At 38.9% G+C, this 26,827-nt stretch overlaps 1 protein-coding gene across 1 annotated transcript in view; it reads right to left on the bottom strand.

The window, feature by feature from the left end:
- Positions 1-26,827, bottom strand: part of cemip (cell migration inducing hyaluronidase 1) — a 125,227-nt gene that overhangs the window by 24,488 nt on the left and 73,912 nt on the right. Inside the window, exons 7-14 of the mRNA XM_026378053.1 lie at positions 22,391-22,461; positions 22,164-22,259; positions 20,969-21,090; positions 16,548-16,695; positions 12,491-12,682; positions 5,810-5,979; positions 3,973-4,182; positions 2,738-2,943 (exon numbers count right to left, since the gene is read on the bottom strand). Coding sequence (XP_026233838.1) covers positions 2,738-2,943; positions 3,973-4,182; positions 5,810-5,979; positions 12,491-12,682; positions 16,548-16,695; positions 20,969-21,090; positions 22,164-22,259; positions 22,391-22,461 — 1,215 coding nt within the window. The remainder of the gene's footprint in view (positions 1-2,737; positions 2,944-3,972; positions 4,183-5,809; positions 5,980-12,490; positions 12,683-16,547; positions 16,696-20,968; positions 21,091-22,163; positions 22,260-22,390; positions 22,462-26,827) is intronic.

Here is a 26,827-nt window from a genome sequence, read left to right as displayed (position 1 = left end):
TAGCTGGTGGCTAACCCTCTAAAATGATTGGTAATGGGTAAAATAATCGTAATATTATATCACAGGTACAGGCATAAGTGTGGGCAATGGGTCAGATCTGGTACTGAGCTTTGCAAGTGCTGGCCAGATTTACAAAGTTGGACCCATGCTGGACTCTGCTGGTGAGACGCCAGTTGGTGGCGCTTCAGCAGGTTTAGTGTGATGTATCAGGTACTGAGCTGTTTAAAGTCTCATTTAGCAGCAACATTAATATTTAAAGTCAGTAATATTGACTGATCTCATCAGGTGGCACTAAATGATCAGTCACACTTTACTTTTGTGTAATTAATCAGTGGAGTGCAAAAGCATAGGGGTGAATAGCTGCTGAGGAAAAAAACCCAGGGAAGTACAGCACAGTGAGTGACAGTCCTGATGTGTTAGAGCATGAACAGAAGCAGCAAGTCGACTGCAGGACAAACACCAGGCTAAAGTGCTCAGCTGGATCCAGTTTGCTTTCATTTTCCTTGAGCTGTAACTACAACATGATTGATGAGTCCACTTGTGGCAAACTGAATTGTTTGGACATATACACACCAGTGCATGGAGCAGAAAGGATTCAGATGGCCAGCTGGCAGAGCTGCCCTTATTGATGCAATCAGTGGTCTTGATAACTGCTCACAAAGACAATATTTGGACCATGTACCTAAATAAATGATAGTGTCTGATTAAAAGCTGTTAATGCTTCAGGTTAAAATGATTAGCAGACATAATGTTGGGAAGTTTCAAATTAGAATGACTCACTGGCCATTAATGCACAACCTTCAAAAACCGGAGGTTGTGTATTCAGTAGATTGGTAGTCTGTGTGTCTCTCACCCGTCACTTTCTCATTTTACTGACAAGTGAGGCATGTTCAAAGGCAGATTATAAGAGTGAAAAGCTTCAGTGTTGGTTCATGATGTAAATATTAAGCTTTATCCTGCTCTGCACAGTAAACCTGGTAAAAGATCAGCTCCTGTTCGCTCTTCAGTTATGGACATAAAGATGGCATAACCCGATTTACTATCAATAGTAGTAGTAGTGAAGTTTATAATTTATGTTATTTTTTATATTTACATTTCTTAAATGTTTATCCTTAACCAACATCAGATAATAAAAGTCAAATACTATCCTTTTTTTACTTATTTGTGTTTTTTTTTTTTTGTAACACATTTGATGGTGAGTTGTGTAATAGATCATTTGCTGACCTTTAAAACGTTGACAGATAACTGAAAATGCCATCACTTTGATGGATGAAAAGTAATTGCAGGTGCTGCAATGCTCACTTTATGTAACCTACAAACCTAGACAGACTGTAACAAAATGGCACAACAGTCAAATAAAAGTGTGTGTTTGTGTGTGAGAAAGAGCGAGAGAGCAAGAGAGAGAGAGAGAGAGAGAGAGCTTTAGCTACTTATCCTTAGCTATTGTCTGTTTGTGTTGTGAAAAGTGTGTATTTTTCCACATATCCATTCTGGTACTGTTCATTATATGTCTTGCTGTATCTTGTGTACATCTTTTGTGTATTTTATTGTATTGCATTTGTTCATCGTGTCCATCTCGTAAGTGCAAACTGAATGATCACTGTAAGAGTGTCTTGTTTCAGACTCATGTTATAACTTTAGATGAGGGAAATAAACAGATGTGCACAATCAATAAACATGTTTGCCAAAGCCTTGTGCCTGTTTTCCACACCGTTTCCAGCTCATTACATCCCCCCAGTACTCGTGATGTTAGTAATTGTTGGTAACTGCCTTCCCAACTTGTTTAAAGGTTTGACTGTGAAAAGAACTGAGAAATTGTATTATTGCATTTAGTCATTTGGCAGATGCAAAGCAACAAGGCAAAGGCAGGGTAAGCGTAAGGGGGTCTTGCCTAAGGAAACCCCAGTCTACTGCACGGAGAGCAGCAATCTTACCACTACATTATCCAGCTGCTATTATTGTGTACTATGTGACAATAACTTTCTCAGAACAGGGCTCTATCTTGCTGCAGGTGCAATGCCAGGATTCCTGCCAACACAGTTTTCCTAGGTCGTCAATTTTCTGTTAATTACTTTTAATTACACTACAATTACTAATAATATCAGCCTTATGAATATAATCCTGCAAACCAGCAGATCAGGCCAGGTCAGTGGTATTTGTGTTGCAGGTCACATGCCAAGAAGAAGTTGATCATGAGATGGAAGTGTGTCAAAAACCACAGGCTGCACCAAGTTAAACTGCATCATTCCTGTTTTGCTGTTTTGTCTATTACTGTACTGTGTTGTACAACTGTTATATCCACACTGAAACATGTAAAACACATCATAGAGTTTCTTTGGCTCTGTGCTTCCACTTTCATACTAAATTTTAAGTTGAGTTAGTGGGAGATGAATTCATTGCTGCCTTTTCTGAATATCAGCCTTTCCCATTATTAGTTTACCTTGAAAGGTTTCAGTGTGTGAAAATAAGTAACCACAGTTTGGCACACATACAAGCCAGCCTCTAGTTTTACATTGTAATGCTTCACTAAAATTCACCTCTGACACGACATATTTATTTTGGCTGCACTGTTCCATCAAGTGGAAATACTCTAGATGTGTTACAGTAAGTAGAAATTCCGCCTGACATGCTCAGTATCTTTGGAAACTTTGCAATCTCTATATGACATATCCACAGCATGCTTACAGTGGGACTGAGGAGGATTAAAGACTGCATGCAGTTTGAGCATGTGTCTTACCTGCAGTCTTGGCGCGGGTTGGCAACATAACCTGGGTAAGCTCCCTCAGTGATGTCACGGCACATTTTGCTGTCTCTATCGGAGGGCAGCAGGGTTCCTGCTCGTACCATCAGTCCCAAACAGTGGTCAAAAGTGTTGCGCTCTTCTGGACCATCCTCCGTGAAGTAACAGTGTCCTAGAACGTCATATCCTACCACATCTTTTACCTGGGAGGGTGCACACATATCAAATTACATTTATAGGCTGATAGTATGGCACACTAGTGCAAGGCTTATGTCACTACTCTTGAAAGATATTTGAAGAGGATGAGTGCAATCAGCTGTGAAAGTAACAACAAGGCCAAGTCCTCATTTTTATACCTTTTGCTGATTCATGCACAGTTATTTAGCACAAGGGAAGAAAAAAAACATTGAGGGAAATAGACTCTGTCAAATAACTGAGCATTAAGATGAGGAAGACTGATTGTTGTCTGCATATCAGCAGTTCACAGTAGCAAGGAATAGACTCCATCATGAACGTACTGTGAGAACTTTTCTGAGACTGGAGCCCAATAATTCAAAAGGGTCTCTCACCACGAGCATTTCCAGAGAATGATTTTAGTCTTTCCACAGTGATGAACAATAACACCCTTACTTGGCTGTGTTGGCTGACCTCCTGCTGAAACTGTCAAGAAGTCATTTTGGGGCACTCTAAAATGTTTTCACTGTGTTTTTAGCAGTTTGCTTTTGTAATTACTGTGTATGGGACCACATTTCAGGCCAGTGTGTGTTATGTGTCTTAAGACACCTGGTGGCTTAGATTCCATAGTTTTTCTGTAGACTTTAGAAAAATGACCTTCCTAATGTGAGGCTTGGAAGTGTCTGGTTACTGGACGTCGCTGCCAGTCGAGGATCAATACCAACATGTAACAACTGTGAAGCTGTCAGACAACCAGTAGAGGCTTCATGAAGTCAATGTGAGTATCCAAGACATCCAGCACAGAATGCCTGATCAGTAAAACCACACCTGTTCAGGGTTTGTAGTTGGCTTGTGTTATGGCTTGTGTTACCTTTAAAAAGAAGGAAGCCGTGTCCTCCTGCTTTCACACTTTGTGAAGCTAACTGGCTAGTGGCTGTTGCTTCACATTTACCATACAGTAATGAGATTGATATAAATCTTCCCCTTAAACACATGGCATGAAAAATTCCCAAACACATCATAGAAAAACAAAACAAAACAAAAAACACGAAACTGACCAGGAGTCCGTTGGAGCCGTGGATGGTTACGCAGCGGGAGAAGGAGTGGTGGATGGACAGATTGCTGACAGAGGTGGGGGGATCATAGCCTCCCCTCTCATCCACATCTCCGTTCATGTGGAAGTGGACGGGATAGTGTCCCAGTGTCTGCTGCCCCATGTGCTGTAGCTCCACTCCAGATATATGGACCGCCCTGAAGCCCCGTTCCATCTGATAAAGACACAGGTGCATGTCATACAGTCATGCAGAAACATGTGGTTGTTGCAAACAAAAGTAAATAAACGTTTTACATGCAATGATACATGATGAAGACCATTGCAACTGTAGGTATTTGTTCATGAGAAATATCTATAAGAAAAGGAGGAAAGGTGTGATGGTGAATGAGGGATACTAAGAAAAGGAAGAAATGGCAAAGAGAAGAAGCAGATACAAGAAAGGGAGTTGAAGAAGGAGACCTAGACCTGCAGAGAAATAAATGAAGGTGAGAAGTGGAGAAAAGGAGAGAAGAGGTTTAGGAGGTCGAAAAGGAAAGATGAAATGAATACATGAAGGATGTACAAAACGGGGAAACAAGATGGAAAAGCAGAATGCAGGAGAAAACAAAGAAAAGACATGGCGAAGGCCATCGAGAAGAAGAAAGAAACCAGGGATAGAAAAATGATGTAACAAAGGTGAAAATACAATGAAGAGATGAATAAAAAAAGAGAGGATGAGGGACGTGTTGGAGGCACGTAACATAACAGAGCAGTCAGTGTGGAGACTGAAGAAGCAGAGCAGGTGGAGATTGACTGAATAAAGAATGTTAGAGAGCAGAGTGACACACGGATGACAAACAGCTCTCTTTCACTAAAAAGCCCCCTATTGCACGGCATCATGAGAAAACCTCCAGACTTACACTTTGGATGATTCTTTGGAACTTCAGTCGATAGACTGTGGCCTTTAAAACAATCTTACAAACCCCTGCTGTTTGAGGAACAATTAAAAAAAATACAAGCTGAAATTCAGGCTGCTCCTCTCAGCTCATCCTGCTGACAACAGTGGAAATGGAAACACACCAGTAACATCAGAACTGGAGCATTCTGAAAGGCTTCACTGAAATCTCACCGAGGCTTATCTTTGTACGATGTACACACACACACACACACACACACATTAAAAAATATGTGATGTGATGGGAATGTATAATAGGATATGATAGCTTGCTCTACAGAGAGAACACGTCTACAGGCTGTGTTTGTACCTCTCTTTCGTGTGATCTTCTGTCCTTGCCTGTCTCTTAGAGTCTCTTCTATTCTCTTTTTACTGGCAGACAGGATCATACATACACCACGGAGTATCTCAACTTTCTCTAGTTATTATTATAATCAAACATCAGTGCAGTCCATTCGGACTGGCCAGCCAGATTACACTGTGGTTTTTAATTATTACACTGGTTTGTTGTTTGATTAAACAATCTCAACTAATGCTCCACTGAATTCAATATTCCTTTATCAGCAGATGAGGTTTGGCCAGCTCCCACAGAGTTGGCTCAGTTCATCATCCATCATCTGCTGATAAAGACCAAAACAGTGCTATTCAGTACTGTCAAATTCCATCTACATAGTCTGTAAAAATTTTTGCACTGATTTACCAAAGCAGTCACAGTTACTGTTGTAATCCTTAAATTACAACTATGTTCATAATGTGACAGTAGCACAGTAGTGAAGCCTCAAAGCAAGAAGGATTCTGGACCAAAACAACGGGCTTTTGTTGTCATGCTGCCACAAACAACACGTGGACTCATTTTTTACAGATACAGTAACTGTCACAAACCATACAGGTACAGGCACCAGTGTACCTTTATATGTCCACCAAAAGTGTCGAAGCTGAAGAATTTGCAGGCCTCATTGGCGTAGCAGCCGGGCTCCATCTCACCTCGGAGCAGGATGTTCCGACTCAGCAGGCCCACCTCCGCTCTCATATCAACACCATCCACCTCCTCACCCATGTGGATGAACTGGGCCTTACCTGAAGGCACACACACACACACACACACACACACACACACACACACACACACACACACACACACACACACACACACACACACAGTCCTCAGCTCAAGAGCTAAACATTGAAACATCAACTGTCCATTTTCATTAGGGAGCATGAAAAGTGCAGTTTGTTATTTGTGTGTGTGTGTGTGTGTGTGTGTCAGATACATATGATAGAGGACATAATGGTTAAGCTGAATCATAGTTTTTAGCACCACTCTTTCTTTTTAAAGGAGAATAGGCAGGCAGCAGTGGTAATTATGGTGAACAGACAGAGGCACATTGCACACAAACACACACATTAAATCTCTACCACCTCCTTTTCCCTCCCTTCTTGCTGCTGTTGGTTGCAGCAAGAAGGGAGGAGACAGAAACCCAACCACTTCTTCACCCCTTCCCAGGTGAAACTTTATGATCCCACTCACAGAAGATGATGGTAGAGGAGTGTTATTGTCAGTTAACTTAAAAAAACTAAACTAAACAAACATCTGTGGCCTTTTACAGTAGTATTTTTTAATTCAGAATATAATTAAAAAATACTATATCTCACATTCTATATCCATTCTGTTTACAGTTATATTGTGTAAGGTATTATACCTTTAACACTGTAGTGTTGAAGGTACTGAAGTGCCTTAAAATGTTATTTGTTGCGATTTGGTGCTACAAATAAAATTGAATTGAACTGAATTAAATGAGTTATGCTGCTCTAGATTAGTCTGCTGGAGGACCCCCTTGAGCTCCTCTCCACCATTGCATGTCATTAACTTTGTGTCTTCTCTCTCCTTATGGTCTTAAACCTTAAACACTGTAAAGTTCATTGACATGAATTCTGTTGTGTCAGTGATTAGTCGCTATACAAATACAATTGAATTGATTTGAAAGTCTACCATAAAAACATGAATAGTATTAAAGGGTAAATGCTGATGTCTCTGGAGTCCCAAGAACTTCTGATGCAGGATCCTCCAGCATTTCCTGCAGGATACATCGAGCTGACTATGTCCTGCCAAGAAAATAATTATCTCTTCCAGAATACATTTTTTTTATGCAGGATAGTGCACCACAGGAATAAAAGAAGAAAAAAGCATAATGATAATTTGGAACAATGCATTCAGTGTTCTTTTCAGAACTTAGTTTTTAATAGCATCACCACTGTAACTGTAAATATTTTAGGAAAAAAACATTAATAACAGGAGACTGCATATTGACCACCTGTTACAGTATGAATATGAATATGACTGTGGGATGGATATGTCACATAATTATTGAAATTCCAAAGTATACAGAGCAGGACACAAACACAGCAGAAGTCTCAGTCATTCACAACTGGCACAAATCTTGAAATGTGTTTTACAGATAAGGGAGACCAAGACATTTAAGAATGCCGTTCTCAGTCCTCCCGCACTCATGGGAAAGCTATAACACTATGCATTTTGCACAGTGCAGCTCCGTGGGAGGTCAATTTACACCTCAATAAATGATAGTGAGGCTGGGGAGAACAAAGAGAGTCCAATGAAAGGCAGGCATGAGAAGGAAACGGGCAGCACAATAGCTAAGTGGAAGAATGTTGCAGAAATGCTAACAGCTCTGTGTCTGCTACTCCTACACATTCACATTCTGAACAATCCAAATGTGCTGATTAGGGGAAACAAAGTGATGCCAGAAAAAGAAATGAAATCAAAGAAATGTTCAAGTGTGTAATCGGAGAGACAGAAGATCACACACCCACATGCTTAATCTCCTTTCTCTTCCCACTCTCTCCAGCAGCACAGCCAGGACTCAAGAAGTACAAACCAACACTTTCATACCAGCTCCGACTTAAATCAGTAGCCCAGGATTAAAATCCATTTTCACATCCTTCTTTACTCAGAATTTATTAAGGTTGCCTGCTGTAAATGAATCTAGGCACTGCCATGACATTATACAAAGACATTAGAGTGAAAAATGTGATTACAACTACAACCTTTTTCATCCTCAACAATGAGCCCAACGTCGCTGTTGCACCTCTCGATCCAGAGATGCTATAAAAGCAGATAAATGCATTTATCAAACTATGATATCAAATGATTCAAATCACATATGGCTTGCTTTGAGCGTGCACATATTTTTGATGGCTTCATTTATGCACTGGCCCACTGGATGTTAATGATGAGTCACTTCCCAGAGTTCGCAGATTATTTTTGTTATGGTGCAAACTAATCTGGAGATTCACAGTCTAACTTCACAAGTTTAGGCAAATGTCAGGATAGAAATAGAATAATGTTAAATCCTGCACTGCTCCAGGCCATTGATCCATTCCACAAAATTTATTTCCAACACTCATCATCATTTATGCCATTTAGAACTCTCAAAAGTTCAACATGTAAAACTGACAAGTTATTGGACTCAAACTGATAAATAGCCCTAGGCTATCTGTTTCAGTGTCTCTCTCAGCCATCTCCCGGATCCCAGCTGCCAAAAACAAAAACAACACACCCTCCCTGTTTGTGCATAACCTCAGGGGCTGGGGAATAGACTTAATTATCATTGCATGTTCAAAAACAGTGCTGCTAAGTGGCAAACAAACAGGAATTAATGACAGGGATTACAGGAGGAGAATGTCAGGACAGGAGCTCTGTGGAGCTCACAAAAACTGGATTTTCACTTTGGATGGCCAATCACCCAGTGGCGTCATAGAGCCAAGGAAAAACAGAGAGGAAGGAGTTGGAGGCTTTAATATCATGATCATCTGATGCAGCCGGGCAAAGTAAAGTAAACTCCAGCAGTTCAGGCAGAAAATAAATCCTGGACTCCTAAATCCACAGTGAAAGAAATGCAAACTTGGCTATCTTGGTGTGTGAATCAGTGACAGGAAGCGAAAGCTATAAGAGGACACGTCATGTCACATTACTGCAGACTTTTAGCCAGTCAGTGCTTGGGGTGTTTTTTCCAAGAGACACAGACAAAGGACATTTGTATCATACAACAGGATAGTGAGAGCTGACAAGGCTGGCCCAAAGAATTCTGCTGAATGTGTGCGTGATGCAAAAAGAAAGAAAAAAATAATGTCTGTACATGTATGTATTCATAGTAATGTGCTGTGTGTCTATGTATGTGCGTCAGTGTAAATGGCCAAGTCAGGAACACACAGTTCTCCAGCTTGCAGGTTGAAACTTTCCCTTGACCCTAAGTCAGTTCAAACACCCTCCACACGCTGCTCTACGATGTCTCAATCTGGACTCTATCAGACTGCATGTTTGCACACACAAACCTACACACACACGCACTTTTATACTACTTACTCAGTAAAGACATTCAGTGACATACGTATTCCCTAAATCTTAAAGAGGTCTAAAATGGCACCTCACTAACTCAATACACACGCACTCTCTGACCTCTCGACCATCCTTTGCAGAATCACAGTTTGGGGCCCGCATTGCTGATTAACATTCATTTGTCATTTAAATCTGACACTGTCCTCACTAGTTTTAAAGCTGCTGTGGTTCAGTCTATACTTATGAACCACACTTTGATCCTTGAGTCTTTTAATAATCTTTTAACAATCTAAACCAACAATCTAAGTCAGCCTGCATTCAGAGCCTGGCACTCCACTGAAACTGCACCTGCCTAAGTGATAAATGATTTTCTCCTCACTGCTTCTCTTAATGAATTGATCTTAGTGGAGCTTTTGATACCACTGAAAGGCTGATGACCATTCGTAAAATATTGCATTGAAATCCTGCTTGTCCGCTGTGAAATGTTTAAGTTGGTTATTAACCCTGGACCGACACAGACACCAGCTTTTTTCTGACAGCAAAAAACGTTGTCACATTTCATCCTGCCATCTTATTTGAACCAGCACGTTACAGATTTCACTAAGACAGCCTTCTCTCACCTATGTAATATGGCTGACTCATACATTTGTGTCATTCGGACTTTAATATTGCAGTGTTTTGTTTTCAGGCCTGTTATTTACTTCCATCCCAAGCTCTGCTCTCTGCAGGGTCTTGTCCTAATGAGGCTCCTCTATCTGGAACAACCTCTCTCTGCCATTAGCTCAGACTCTGTCAAAGCTTTTAAATTCAAACTACAGTTAGGGGTTTATTGTACCTCTTGCTATTTTTACCACTAGTGGGTCAGTTCTATTAGGTACAGTATACGCCATGTTGTGGGCCTCCAGCTTTGTTCTCATTGTCTTAATGATAATGTTCCCTTTTTCTATACACACACCAAAAGGATTTACCATGTGCAATACTGATATTGGAATATATAAATAAAACATAACTTGCTTAGTTTTTATAGGGGTAAACAAGCTGACACTTTTTGCCATATTAGCTACCATGTCTTCTGGAGGTCAGAGTGAAAGTTAGCATTCATAATGCTGATAATAATCCTTGTGAATCCCTAGTGTTTTGGTGCACAATTTGAATGCCACACAGGAATGGAGGTAATAACTGCAAGTGGTATACAGAAAAGTAATTACAGAATTAAAATCCATTGACAGTGTCTGTAATTGGATCTGACATAATGAAAAACAGAAGGAATCGTCATCTCTTTGCAATAAAACACTCTTTTAATTCAACTGTTTGTGTGTTATCTGATTCACATGCATTATAGTAATCCAAGTCTCAAGCTAAATGTGATTAGCTCTTGAGCCTTCCAGCTCCTAAACTGAGATTGCAATAATAGTTACTTAAATGCATTCTCAAAGAAGAAGTAAGAAACTAATTTAATGCAAGGTTGTTTCTTTTCACTGCTTCTCTCACCTTTTGTTTTTAACCTTGTGAAACAAAGTGGCTTGCAAAATAAATGCTATAAAAGTAAAGCAGGCGTTATGCACCTTACCATTTCAATTTAAGTCCTTAAAATGAAGTGGACAATGTGTGTTTGGGTTGGCTGTGGTCTTTTAAAAGATTTTTACTACAATCTCAATTAGTGGCTTAAAATGTCCTCACCTCACTGTTAATGATCAGCAGCTTAGTGGTGGCACACTGTGCCCGCTTTGTGACACGGGGTCTTCTGGTATCTACTACAGCTAGGCTGTTAGGCTGCTACTGCTAATTGCTTTTAGCATTTAGAACTTTTTGATCCAGAAAATTCATTGTTGGAGCAATGAGTGAAATTTCAACTATTCAAAATTGCATTGTTCCGTTTATGATACAACATATTTGCATTCAGACTGAAGTCCCCTTAAAACTCCAAATTGTTCAGTTTTCAAATAGTTCTCGCTGCATTAGTCGAATGCAACTGAGCTAATGAATCAGCTTTTAGTTAAAGTGAGTTTACATACACTTCAAAAACCTGGTTACTGGAAATCCCAGTATACGTGCAGCATGCCGGGGTAGGTGAGTAACAGCACTGTGAGAGAGAGACACACATAAAGCGAAAGACAGTGACAGCACTCCTTTATTAAAGGAATACAGTGTGAACATTTTAAATAAACTTATTTAGACATCTACAGGGCACTTTGTGTTGGTTTCAGTTGAGTTGGATATTGGGTGGACTTTAAAAAAAGGCTTTGTGTAATAAGCTCTCGTTTCATCTAGATGCTCCTCTCAGCTGATATTAGTTACTTTCAGCAGCCTTTGTTATGCACATGAACTCTTGTAAAAAGCAGATTAGAAACCTTATTAAGTTTACATGGCAGAGTAACCAGTGTGCTGTGGGAGAAATCTACCTTGGGAAATCAGGTTTCTCTAATACCCTGCCCTGATTATGGTAACGAGGTTTCCCGTTTACATTTACACTGACAAGAAATCAGTTTTCTCGAGAAATAGTGGCAGTTGAAGCATAGTGCACTGACTCAATGGCCACATTAATTCCTACAGAACACAAAGTAAATTACAGTACTTACTGAAACAATGACTTTCCAAAGAAAGAAGTCAACTCACTGTAAATTCTCATTGTGTGATTTTGTGGAATCAGCTAGCATTTTTAATTACCTTAACAAAAATAATTAAGTTTTATATTTTCAAGCTAATTTACTTTACAATTTTGAGTTTACGTTGATAAAACCCATAAACAAAAACAAAAAAAGTTTCTTAAAAGTTACTCACTCATTAAGTTCATAAAATACAAAGCAAATTAGCGTATTAAAAGACTTCCCAGCATGTATTTGATGAGTTAATGCTTTCAAAAGATTGCTCTCTTTATAACTTAAACGAAAATAGTCATTGTAGAAATTTGATATGTTTCTTAAATACATATATACATTAGATCATGATAACTTATTTTTACACCAGCATAAACTATGTGGACCTTGATAAAGGTTGGTGTGAAATTCAGTCCCAGTCCAAAGTATGTAAGACGTTACATGTAACGTGTTTGATAAACTGCTATCATAGTCTCACTGGCAGAGTGCATTTGAGTTAAATGCATTTGAGCGACATGTACAGACAACAGTCAGCTTCAGCCCAGATGTGAAAGTATATGGGCGAGGACCCTTACACACCATTTCAAGCATCATTCATTCCATGGCTGCATGCTGTGTAAGTTACTGGTTCTCTCACCTTGGACTTTGACCTGGTTGGATGTGCAGGTAGGACATGGCAACAGGGTAAACTCTTCAACCTGGTGCATGGAGTAATCTGTACTGGCCACCACCACCTTATCCCCGGTTCCCCAGCCATCTGGTTGGTCAGCAAGTTCCAGGATGCTGCTGTCGGACAACACATCAATGGAAATGGAGGCCTGTGGACGAACTATACAGGGAAATAGCAAAAGTTTAACTGCAAAGAATGCTGCAACATTCTTACAGGCCCTAACAGTCACATGCTGAAAGAACTGTCTGTCAAAATTGGGTATGTCCAAAGTGCATGTGTTAAATTTATGCTTCTGGATCACATTTGCAAGAAAGCAGATGTTTTTGAGTAACAGGGCTAAGTATGTGTTTTGATTTAACTATATGCTGTAAGTATACAATACAAAGGTTTTGGAAAGGTGACAACAGTTCCTTTACAGCTGTAGACTGCTGACATCAAGAAATGAATATGAGACAGAAGATCAACATTTCAGCTTTTATGTCTGGATCTAATATACAACCTAGAAGATAGCACCTTTTGCACCATGTATTTTTCATGTGAGCAAAAGTATCGGAAATGTTACTGACAGGTGTGTTTTGTTGCCCTAGTACCTAGTCCTATTACACTGATTATTCAAACAATAAATAGCACTGACTGTCTATGCTCAGCGTCTGATTTGGGTTTTGCCTGTTTAGACTGCATTTACAAACCAACATGAAAACCAGAGGGCTGTCTATGGGTAAAAAACAAGCAAGTGTGAAGCTGATAGAAGATGGAAAATCAATCACAGCCATTGCACAAATGTTGGATATAGTCTGTACAATAATTTGGAATGTCCTGAAGAAGAAAGAAACCACTGGTGTACTAAGTAACAGAAGTTGAATGGATAGACTAAGGTAGACAACAGCAGTTCACAACAGAAACATTGTGAGAGCTGTAAAGGACATTTTATGGACTAACCCTAACATTAACCAAAATGGAAAGGCTAAAGTTTGGAGAAAGAAAGGATGCTGCTTATGATCCCAAACATACAACCTCATTAGTTAAACACAGTGGAGGTGATGTCATGACTTGGGCTGCATGACTAATTCTGGGACAGGCTCAATAATGTTCATTGATGATGTAAAACATGATGGCACCAGCTAAATGAACTCAGATATCTCTGTAAAAGATTTTGTCTGTAATTTAAAGAAAGATGCAATCAATCTGGTTGGGAGATGCTTCATCATGCAGCAAAATAATGACCCAAAACACAGTGAAACACACTGCCAAACAAAAAAGGAGTTCATCAGAGGCAAGAAGTGGAAGAAGTGAAGTTTTAGACTGGAAGTCAATCTCCAGACTCAAACCCTATAGAGCATTGAGAGCACACACATATATATAATTTTTCATACTTTATGTTGTGTAGATTAATTTTTAAATAAAACAGATATTTCCATTTTGGTCAAATCAAATCAAAAACCTGTTTAAATCATATCATCTCATCCTATGAAATAGAATAACATTTTTTAAGATGTACTTAGGACCCTGTGTCAAATTAAATTGACTGGATATGGTTAGAATACAGTGTACAGTGGCAAGGAAAAAGTATGCAAACCTTTTAGAATTTCATTGTCTTCTGCATTAATCTGTCATAAAGTGTGATCTGATCCTCATCTAAGTCAAGAGTATTAAGTATATTGTGCCTAAAATAATAACACAAAAAAATTCTGATCTTTTATGTCTATATTGAGAACAACTATAAAAACATCATAGTGATAGTGGAAGAAGCAATAATCTCAACCAGGTGCTTCCTGTAGCTGTGGATCAGACTTGCAAATTGTTCAGGAAGAATTTTAGATCATTCTTCCAGGCAGAACAGCTTTACCGCAGTCATAATCTTTGGACATCTCATGTGTGTGGCTCTCTTATGGTCGTTCCATAGTATCTCTTTTAGGTTGCGGTCCCAGGCTTTGACATGGCGACTCCAAAATGCAAATTTTGTTTTTCTGAAGCCATTCTGTTGTGGAAATGCTCCTGTGTTTTCGTTCATTGTCTTGATGCACCTTGGTAGACTTGAAATGTGTTCATTTCAATAAGTAGCAGCATCCTTCGTGGTGTCCTGCCATAGACACCAGGCTTGTTCAGTGTTTTACCTACATAGATTCTGAACAGATGTTAGCCAGTTCCAATGATGCCTTCAAATTTTCGGCTGTCACTCGAGGTTGTTGCTTTACTTCACTGATGAGTGTTTGTTGTGCTATTAGGCTCACTTTGATTGGAAACGTTTTTGAAATCACTCTGTAACCCTTCCAATAGTTCACATACTTTTTTCACTAGCACTATGATGTTTTTATGGTTGTTCTTAATCTAGACATAAAAGATCAGAATTTTTTTTGTGTTATTATTTTAGGCACAATTTATTTGTTAATATTCTTGACGCAGATAAAGATTTTACATTTTACACATTTTATGACAAATTAATGCAGACAACCACAAAATTCCAAAGGGTTCACAATGTTTTTCTTGCCACTGTATAAGGTCAAGTTAAAACCAAGACATGAAGTCCTAAGAATTCACTGAAGACCTATATAATAACATTTTGTTGTGAGGAATACAGTAGATAAAGGGGATAATGTCATTTCTAAAGCTCTGAGTATCCCCAGGAGCACAGTGACCTTAATAATTTAAAAAAGGACTATGTTTCATAGAGTGGCTAGTTAAGAAACCACAGTCCACTTAGAGTTAAACTGCATTTACAGGACTCCACTGGGTGTGTGAGAACAAAAGTTCTCTGGTGTGATGACAAAAAATTAAATTCTTTAGGCAGAACTCCAAGCACTATGTAATGTGGTGGTTGCATCAAGCAATGGTGGTGAAAACTAACACCCCACAGACCATCTGCTGAGAGACCTGAAAATGACAGTTCACATACAATTTCCATCCAATCTGATGGAGCTTGAAAGAATCAGAAAGAATGGGATGAACTGTCCAAATACAAGTGTGTACCCATAAAGAGTCAAAGCTGTCGGGTTAATGAGTCTATCTGGATAGCCAGGAGTCCTGGTGGTTCTAGACTTCCTCCATTTCACAATGATCAAGGCCACTATGCTCCTGGGAACATTGTGTACTGTGGAGGTCTGCCCAGAGTTTATTGAACTTCATGTCTTGGTTTGTCACGAAGGATTGTCAGGTTTTCTATATACAGTGCATCCAAAAAGCACTTAACTTATTTCCCATTTTGTTACGTGACAGCATTATGCCAAAATTGATAAATTCATTGTTTCCTCAACATTCTACAAAACATACTGCAAAAATGTCAAAGCGAAAAAAAAGAACATGTTAGAAATTTTAGCAATTTTTTAAAAAAATTAAAAATGAAAAAAATCACATGTACATAAGTATTCACAGTCTTTGCTCAGTCCTTTGTTGAAACACATTTATCACCAATTACAGCCTCTTTTTGAGTATGATGCTACAAGCTTGGCACAACTATTTTTGGGAAGCTTGTAGAAACATTTCAAGGATGATCAGTGGAAACATGATGCATTCAGAGCTTAAATTTGAGTCTCATGAGAAAGGCTGTGAATATTTATGTTAATGTAATTTTTTTTGGTTACTTGCTTTTTAATTTAAATAAAAAGGCAAAAATAAAAATAAATGTTTTCACTTTGACATTATGTGGTATTTTTTATGAATTCATTTTGGTATAAGGCTGTAACATAAAATGGGGTTAAAGTTAGGCACTGTGAAAACTTTCTGGATGCACTGTAGTTCTATACAGTTATATTTTGTAAGGTTTTAAACCTTACAATGTAAAGTGAAATGACTTGGCGCTATATAAATAAACTGAACTGAACTGAATTGAAGCGTGGACATTTTATACATGAGTTTGTGTCTTACTAGACCATGTCAGTTCAATTTGCTATAGGCTCCAGTTCTAGGCTCATCTCTAGAAAAATTAAAGCAGTCAAAATCTAAGGTTGGATCTACAAATACAAGGTAAAAAACATGAAGAAACATGAATTTACATGTGACAGGACAAGACAGCATGTGATAAACATACCCAGTTTTCCACAGAGAAAGCGAACCCTGTAGTTGTGACATAGGCCATGAGACTGGTCCTTGTTGAGACAGACAAAACCATAGTCCTTGTCATTCTTGTGGATCACATCTCCTGTATGGTCGGACTTTATGCCATCATGGGTTTCAGCCTGGACAAGGGAAATACCAATGAAAAAATGTGACCAGCACCAAAATATTGAATTGTGAGGCACATCAGTGTTATAGTAGATGGCTGAGTTCCTCAAGACCAAAGGAAATTTCAATATGTGAAGTAAGTTTTCCTACATCTTGCAAAAGACAAAGAAATATATTACAACATTCCTTGTGTGCAGGTATCTGAAAGTAAACAATTTTTTAGTACAGTACATTTCATCTGGACTACTCCTGCATAGCAACAATTTAATCCAAAGCTCTGTAATAACCACCAAGCTGGCATTAGCATGAGTCTTCATTAGCTATCAGCTATTAGCTATTCATTCAATCTTCTGACAAGGTATGGGTAATTAACAGCACGTCACTTTCTAGTGCGTGATTTTCTAGGCACTGGGAAAGAGATGCTATCATGTTTTCATTTCTCTGTTAAGATTGATACAGTCACAGACATATGCATCACCGGGGGTCCAGTTTTCTACCTAGATTGCTTGCATCTCCTGCTGTTTTTCGTTGTCTTGTAAGTCACAGTAAATGTTACATAAAGTAGTTGTACACATTCACTCCCACATGCATGTGCTGCGTGGGGTTCTGCAGCAAAAACTTTTCTGTGATCAAAACTAATGTTGGTTACTGGTATACAGCATAAAGTTTAGTGCTAACACTCCTCTCTGCCACATTTTACCAAAATCCCATGTGTGCCACACCATTAGCTGGCTAGCAAGTCCCCAACAATCTATCAACATCTGGCTTATTGTAATAAAGATATTGAAAGCAAAGGATGAAAGTTCCAAAGCCAAATAATTTATACCATTTTCACTTCTGTGAATTCACTGCCAACATCAAAATTGCCTTTGACATGGGAACTCTGGTAGGTTTAACATGTGTAGCGTGCTCTTGTGCAATCCAGTAGATTTCCCTTCAGAACAGTGCTGGTGGCATAACATACCGAAGAGGCCAGGAGAAGTTGCCAGTTCTCTTGCGGTTTTGTTTAGTTAATGATGAAAAAAAAAAGATTCAGAAAGATTCATTCAGAAAAAATGAATGTGTGAAAGTATGACCTCATGAACTCCAGTGAGCCTCAATTTAACCATTACGTGCAGATATATTCTCCCTGTTATCCATATTTCTTTAGGATGCTCAGATAATCCAAAAGAAATCATAACCATATTACGTAACATATTGGAACAAAACAACAAAAACATTTGGCTGCTAAAAATAGAGATCCCACAGAGGAAAATTAGACAGTGAAAAGTGCAAACAGAGGAAAACTTTGACTGTGGCCAGACTTTTTGTGGAAAAACAACATACACAGCCGGCAACCTAGCAAGGACATGGCAGTTTTTCCTAAATGTTTATGAAAACAGAATAAAATTGCGGCTCCTTACCACATGGTAAAAGAAAAATAACAGGAAAATACTAAACTTAATTACGTGACCAATGTTTGAATCTTTTTTTTTGTGAGAGAACAAAAAAGAGAAAGATGAAATAATGAAATGAAAGTAGCAATTTGCACATCAGCCATAAAAAAGACCAGCTGGGGCTTCAGTAGTTATTTACTATGTTAATGGTATGGGTGTTGGAGGTGGTGTGGGTAGACCTGGCACAAATGCTTATCTGCACAGAAGACTAACAGCTGCTGTTTTATGGTGCCAGGCTGAATCCACATTCTCTGGCTGCAGCCATGTCAAGTCCCAGCAGCGCATAATGACAGAGCGGCTTGTTGATGGACAGACCGACCCCCAGCAAAACTGGACTCAGGAGCAGCTGCTGCTGAAGTCCATGTAGCAATTTCTCTTTGGGACGCCATTAATATGACACTGTAGCTACATGGGCTACATGGAATGTGTTTAAAGTTCTAATGCGATCATCAAAACCACCCAGTGCTGCAGCGTTATGTGTTTTTATTACTTTTAATATTTTTTAGGAGAAACAGAATAACAGAATGAGCCCTGTAGCTCAGAGGAACAACACACAGCTGTATGGAAAAGACTGGGTGCAAATGCTTTTCATAGCAGCAAGGAACGACTCTGTCTAAACTGTCCAAGCTCCACTTTGTCTGTCCACAGCACTCAAAATCATTGACTTTTGTGATAAGGTTACACAGAAGTTCCCTATGATAACTTTAGAATATAGGCCCTGTTTGTGCACCAATGCTGCATAGTGGTGTTAGTCACCTGCCTGTGTCAGCTAAATCCTCCTGCCAGTCCTCTGCTGTCACTCTGTGGTTTTGGTTTCCATTCCAGTTTTATGTGAAAGTTGTCTTGATCTTTACCTAAACTGACATTTAGCAGTGACATTGTGGACAGTGGGAATTTAACTCTTTAGCTTCTAAAGAGTAAACTTTTATAGTTTCCTCTGCTTTGTAGTCATTTTTAGATCTGCAGTCAGTTCTTTAGAGGAGCCAATGGTTTTTGAGCATTGCCCCAAGGTTCAAAGGACAAGAGAATTAATTAGCCAGTGAAGGTCTTACATGTTAATGGAGTTCTGGGTTGTGCAAAGTATGATTTAATAAAAAGAAAGGTGGGAAAGTCAGTATTGTTGTTTAAGAATTTCTCCAGCTGCGCTTTGTAATAACACCCCCCTCTCATCCATCTCAACATGGACCACATGTACTGTCACTAAGTAATACCACTTTGGTGTTGACATATTTTTTATATCTAATGGGCCTAGGATGAGACTTTGTCTGTTTAGAGCTTGGAGAAACACACCAGGGACTTCTCTCTGTACTGTGTACTTGATACATTCAAGATTCTTTTATCCAGCATGAATATGAAGACATCTATTTAGAAATCCTCACTGCTGGGGCAAGGGCCAAGTCAGACTTGAGGAATTAATCTGATGACTTAGACTTTACTCCCAAAAATTATCTGCTTTATGTTTTGTCAGATAATGCCCCAATTTATTATAATGACTATGTCAGTGAGGTATGACAAAAACATTCCTCTTATCTTTGATTCCACTTGGGTCAGCACACATTTTTGATTGAGTAAATAGCAGAAACTTGTTAGTGTACTTCACTTAAACCAGAGGCCAGCATGTCTTCTACAGTCCGTCATTACAACAAACAATGACTTTCTCCAGACAGTCGCCATCTACACTGAAAGATTAGGGCTGTGATAATTTCTGTTTGCCTGCTTCCTATTATGTAAATCTTTACACTTTTTAGGGACATTTTTTCAACTTGATAGAAATAAGTTAATTTATGTAATTGTGACATGCATCCGTAATTATACAAAACTGGATTACGCTCCACATAATTGCTGGATTCTTTTCTACATTATGAACCCTAAATGGAAGTTCTTAAAGATTCTCCTTACCTGTTGGTTAAACCCTTATTAATGCCGTTTGTTGTGTTCTCATATCTAGTTGCACACCATGCAGGCCTCAGATGTTCAGATTGTTCTTTACATATATATAATGGCATCACTGAAGGACTGAAGGGGTCACCACCAGTCCAACATCTCAGTATAGAAATGATATATACCATCCTTTCTTGAGGAATTGAAGACACACAGACAATCAGTAACCTGAATGATATTGCTAGTATAACTCCAACCAGATTAAGAGCTATTGAAGGGACAGTGGACATGTTAAGATCCATTGATAACAAATCCAAAGCTATTTTTTTCTGTTCTAAATGACGAGAGAGGCAAGAAGCAAATAAAAAATAAATAAAAAACTGGACACAAAGTGATATGAATGTTTCAATTTGTTTCTGACTATGCAACAAACAAAATGTTGGAGTGTTCCTGTTAGTGTAGGCTTGTATACTGAGCTATTACATAGACAGGTGGATTTTGTGAAGACATCTAAAAGCCCCAGACAATTATAGTCATCTACAGATTCAACAGAAATATTTCTCAAATATTTAAAAAGTGCAATTTGCCGGAAGCAGATGCCACCTCAGGCAGCCAAGCATTTACACACGTGGAGATGGGGGCTTTGGAATATTACCTTGGTACAATATTAAAGTTTTATTTGGTTTTCATGTTGTTTCAGAAGAATATGTTAACAACAGAGGTGTCTGCACCAGCAATTCTAATCTCTTTGACTTGCTGATTGCATTTGCATCACTACACCAACTGTGGTCCTAAAGAGCCACATCCCTGCTTGTTTTCCAACCCTCCCCACACTTTAAACTTTGATTGGCTAAACACGCCTGACCCAGCTAGATAGTTGGAAAACAAGCAGGACAGTGGGCCTGGAGGACCAGGGATCGCCACCCTAGCACTAAAGGATGATGTATGTGTGACCTATTTGTTTGATTACCTGGATGTCTAGTGGGCTGCTACACAGTCGGTCTGGATAGGCCTCGTGCAGGTCAGACAGTTTTTCCCAGTCTCCAGATCCTCTCTCATCGTCCCTGTCAAACCATTCTGTCCATTCTGCCTCTGTGCGAGACACACACACACACACACACAGCAATTCAGTGATCAGATAGCATGGTGGAATATATTAGACTAATCTATTGTACATCAAAGCTTTGACTTGTAGTCCATTTAGTCTGTCAGAAGTGTAGCAAAGTAACTGAAGGGTTTTCTCCTCCCATTATGTTCTCTGTCCAGCTACCACAGCAGGAGATGAGCATTTGACTGCAGGCCCCAATTTCTATCTTGAGCTTGACACGCATTTAGTGTTCCTGAAAATGTCTCAGGTTTTCAACTTCTTTCGCTGTGTGTGTAGCAGGCATGTGTGCATGTGTCCATGTCTGCATGCCGGAGTGTGGCATTTTCATGAAAAGAGTCGCCAACTGATTAGAGATGAGAAGCATCTAATTTGAAGCTACTTTGAACTGATGGTGTGTAAGTGGTAAATAACGGCTATGCACCGGCGAGCTGAGTATGAGACGTATTGACAAAAAGATGACAATGGTGGTGATAATATTACCAAAGCTATTGTTGTCTGTCATGGCCCATTAACAAAACCTAGGAGGTAATATACATAACAATAGGTCAGTTTGTTGCTATTACATAGTTTACTGAATAGAAGAAGGGGAAAGACAGTGCTCTTGTAAGAAATTAGTCCATACTGTAAGGTGTCTCTGAAAGTCGGTTATTACCACCAACAGTAATGTGGTACAGTTAAGCATTTGTAGGAATTATGACACAACAAAGGACAAAGTTGGTGACTTGAAGCAGGAGCAAGAAATGTCTGGTTAATAGGAGGTTGAGGTGGATAGATAGGTAAGAAAACACAAGGCTGTGCTACTTTGCATCATACAATACACAGATCAGTATGTCTGTTTCCTCAGCAATATGTGTTTCCCCTCACCTTAATCTGACTTATTTACTCCAGCCCTGTCCCCAACCAGTTACCATGACCTAAACAAAATCATTGTCATATATGGAGCCAAATTTGAGTCTTAATAAGCCTAACCCTCGGAGTCATCAACAAGTATAGGGCAACTGCATGTTGTACAACACAATGTTGACACATTGTTGTATATGAGAAAACGTTACTGTACCTTGCACCCACTGGCTGCTGGTAGTGATGGTGAACTGCTCCCCATAGCTCGACTGAAAAACACGAGAGCTTCGAGCTTCTGATGAGGCTTTGGTGCCTGACAACACACACACAAAAAAAATGATGTAGATGCTGTTGTCATGTTAGTTATTGTGCATTATTACACTATTACAACATAGGTGCTTATTCTTCTACATGCATAAAAAAGCAAAAAACATGGACTCCTACCTAGATAGACAGCGTGGTCCTCAACAGAAGAAGAAGGGTCACCCTTTGTCACTATAAAAGTCCAGGAGTGTCTGTAGAGAAGAAAGAAAGATTAAATAGGAGGAATAATAATAATAATAATAATAATAATAATAATAATTATTATTATTATTATTATTATTATTATTATAACAATAATAATAGAGAAAATAGGTGATAGAATGGACAGAAAGAGACAGAGAGACAAAAATGGAAAGACATAGAATAAGTAAATAAGAAAAGAATCCAGAAAAGGCATGAATAGGACTCACAGATAGAAGCAGCTGAGGTGCAGGTGAAAAGTGAGAACAAGTACTTTTGACTACACAGACACTTGTCAGCACACAAACGTACACACACACACACACACACACACACCTACACAGATGGTGGCATTACATTTCTAATAATGTTGACATAAAGAACAAGTAGCTGACATGATGTCTCAGTAATTAAATGAGCTATCCCAGCATGCATCAGTCAGGTAATGACATGGTGGCTGTCAGGGAATAACAGGGAAAGTTCTGTGCATGTGTGTGACTCAGTGTCTATGTTTAAGTTGTCACCATGTACAGTGTGTGTGAATAAACGTAAGAGGTTGTATATGTGCTGTTGTGGAGACTTTGAGAGTGCACTGTACAAACTGAAGCTTGATTCATGCGTATGTGTTGAATCTACAGTGGCCTATGCCGTTGTGAGCATTTATACTTCTGCGTTGGCGTGTTGGTGTCAATCTGCATTTACACTATATAAACATTATTTGGCAGTGGGGTTTCTATGGCATTGTGTTGAGCTTCTTTACCACTGTGTTGAGTTATTTTGGTGAACCACAAACAATATTATTACTAGATGTTGAACAGCAGTTACTTCCAATAAAATGACTGTAACACTCCTCACTGATTTCTTGCCAGAGGATATAGTATGTATGACCACTGTAATGCTGTGGACCATCACATGTTGCAGTCTGAGTTACATTTCCTGAGAGGTGCACATCAGTTTATACCTACAGTGTAGATTTGATAGAAAAGCTTCATCCCTGAGGTTTTGTGTATGTACTAATTACTACTCTATCTTAATAATGAATGGCCATCACATTTAGTGCCAAAGGCCCCATCTCAAAAGTCACATTCAAAAGAAATCCTATTTATAGGACAACAATATGAAACAATTAAAGGCACCACCCAAAACAAAAAACAACTGGAAGAGGCTGCAGTGAGAGCCTGGGAAAGCATCACAAATGTTTGGTGATGTTAGTGGGTCACAGGGTTGATGCAGTTATTGCAAGCAAAGTATTTGCAACTAAATATTAAGTCTTATTCACTTTAATCTATTTTAAGTTTACATTTTCTAATATTTTTGCTCACATGAAAAATGGGTTGATTTAAACAAAAAGTGCTATCTTCTAAGTTGTGTATCAGATCTAAACGTATACACCTTGAAATCAAAGCTGAAATGTTGTTGTTAGGCCTGAAGTATCATATTCTATAGCTTTCATAGCCTAAAGCAGAAATCACGTAAGCTGGAAAGGAGATGGCCTTCCACCAATTTAGATGAATCTTGCCTAACCTGGAAAGATAGTTTAATAATATATAAAAAAGCTCTCTGTAAAGCTAGAACCACATATTATTCCTCATTAATAGAAGTAAATAGAACATTCCTAGGTTTCTTTTCAGCACTGTATCCAGGCTGACAAAGAGTCATAGCTCTGTCGAGCCTAGTATCCCATTAACTCTCAGTAGTAATGGCTTCATTAATTTCTTTACAAATAAAATCAAAACTATTAGAGAAAAAGATGATCAGATTCTCCCTGCAAACGGCATGGATGGAATCGTATGTACAACAGCTCTAGATTCATTTTTTCAGACCTCACTTGTGCTTAGACTACTTCTTCCCCATAGATCATTCTGAATTAATTTCAGTAATTCATTCCTCTAAACCATCAACATGTCCCTTAGACCCCATCCTGAATAGCCTGTTCAACCTTTGACCAGCACGTCCATATTAGTTCAGATCAATCTATCTTAACAAATAGGTTACGTACCACAGGCTTTTAAGGTTGCTGTAGTCAAGCCCCTACTCAAAAAGCCTACTCTGGACTCAGGGGTCTTAGGGAATTATAGACCAATATCCAATCCGCCCTTTATCTCTAAAATTCTTGAAAAGATAGTTTCTAAGCAATTGTACGACCACCTGCGTAGCAATAACTTGTATGAAGATTTCCAGTCAGGATTTAGAGTACATCATAGTACAGAAACAGCACTGGTAAAGGTTACTAATGATCTTCTATTAGCATCAGACAATGTACTTCTCTCTACACTCGTCAGGTTAGATCTCAACATTTTATTACACAGACTGGAACATGTCATTGGAATCAAAGGAACAGCACTAGAGTGGTTTAAATCGTATCTATCAGATAGATTTCAGTTTGTACATGTTAATGATGAATCTTCCATGCACAGAAAGGTTTGCTATGGAGTTCCACAGGGATCTGTGCTTGGAGCGATTATTTTTACTCTCTACTGTATATATGCCCCCCTCCTCCAATTTTCTTCTCCTAAATTGAGACAAGACAGAGGCTATTTTGTTTGGTCCTAAAAATCTTAGAGACACTATGTCTAATCACATTCTTAGTCTAGATCACTTAGCATTGGCCTCAAGTAATACTGTGAGAAATCTCAGGGAGAGAGGATATTTCCTTTACTTCATATATAAAAGAAATATCTAGAACTGTCTTTTTCCACCTAAGGAATATTGCTAAAATTAGAAGCATCATGTCTCAAAGTGATGCTGAAAAACTAGTCCCTGCATTAGTTACTTCCAGACTGGACTATTGTAATTCATTATTATTAGGATGTCACAATAACTCCTTCAAAAACCTCCAGTTAATCCAAAATGCTGCAGCCAGAGTTCTGACTGGAATTAGCAAGCGAGATCATAGTTCTCCTTACTTTAATTTTTGCTTAATGGTGCATGTAGACACAAACCAAGTATATTAGAAGCACTCCGTTCTTTTTGTACATTTTCTGGTTTTGTAGAAACCAGTCATAGAAAAAAAGAAAAAAAAAAAAGAAATGCAGCAATGTGTGTGCAAGGTCAGCAAGTGAGTAAACCCCAAACTTATCTCTGTCTCATCTCACCAGGTTCTCCTAAACATTCACACATGCAAGGTATAAAACCCTTACAAAGAAAATGCATTTTGCACATAGGAATATGAATATATAAACATAACTTTTGTTGTATTACAAGAAAACTCCAGAGCTCACTTTTAAACTTTAAGTTGTTAAAACATCACAGGTAGTTGGTGGACTTGGAAATTAAACAACCATATTGTATTTCACATCTCAACTCGATCTCAATGCGGTTTGTGCAATGACGCTTCCCCTTCCCTGACATGATTTCTATATTTCTTAACCCTATACTGACTGGGCCTGTTGGGTTTGGTTTGGGTTTCCACCCTCTACACTCAATACATCCTGCAAAGCCAGACTTGCAGCAAATAACTTTAAATCTTCTGCAGTTATGGAGGTTATTGAGTTCGCAGAGCAGTGACTGACACTGATCAGTAACACTTACTTCAATTGCTGCTGATTTATTATGCCCATTCTAAACATTGGATCAGTCAAATATATGTATGATGAGAGAGTAAATAAAGTAGACTGACAATCCAACTTCCAACCTATGGCATGCCAGCACAATTTGGTTGGTGTCCAAACAATAGCCAACAACTTTAAACCACATCTGTCCCATTCCCGACAGATTGAAAATTAATTTCTGCTGAGGTGTGTTGCTGTATTTCTCTACACTGCCACTAGCACCACTGTGGCAGCCGCAGTAAACATATGCAAATTACATAAGTGAGAATGTATTGCAGAGTCTACACTGTCTCATAAATTTTAGCTTATTAAAATGTCTCTGGGTGAGCCACAAATTACACAGCCTCTCTCTCCTGATGACACCAGCGTTGGCCTATTTGGCAACAGTGTGAGGGGAGAAGGCGACAAGAGTCATTAGGCAGGAATTCCTCTGTCGCCTCACCATCACTCCCATCCATTTACTCTGTCCTCCACAGCATCCACAACCATGGAGCAAAGTGCAAATTGGAAAAGGGAATGTTGTGCTCTGAATTTGTATCATTTATGAAACCCTCTCAGCGTTTCTTGCGGTCTCCTCGGCAGCATTAAGTTTCATAACACCGCCTGGCTCAGACTAACCACAGGGCCTACACTGCTGACATTCACCAGCATCTTCTCAAAGGTCTCAGGCTTTGCAGTTGGCATAGCAGAGTACATTCATGCAAGTTTATGGTTTACAATGCAAAGTCACCTGTTCAACAGTCCTTTAGCTTTATTCTGAATAACGTGCACAGTTGGGTTTGTTTGATGAATGTGTGGACACATTCATATCAACTTCGATAACCTT

This window comes from Anabas testudineus, chromosome 3 (assembly GCF_900324465.2).
Source record: "Anabas testudineus chromosome 3, fAnaTes1.2, whole genome shotgun sequence".
Lineage (NCBI taxonomy): Eukaryota > Metazoa > Chordata > Actinopteri > Anabantiformes > Anabantidae > Anabas > Anabas testudineus.
Note: the sequence above shows the minus strand (reverse complement) of the source record. Positions and strands in the feature narration are given on the sequence as shown.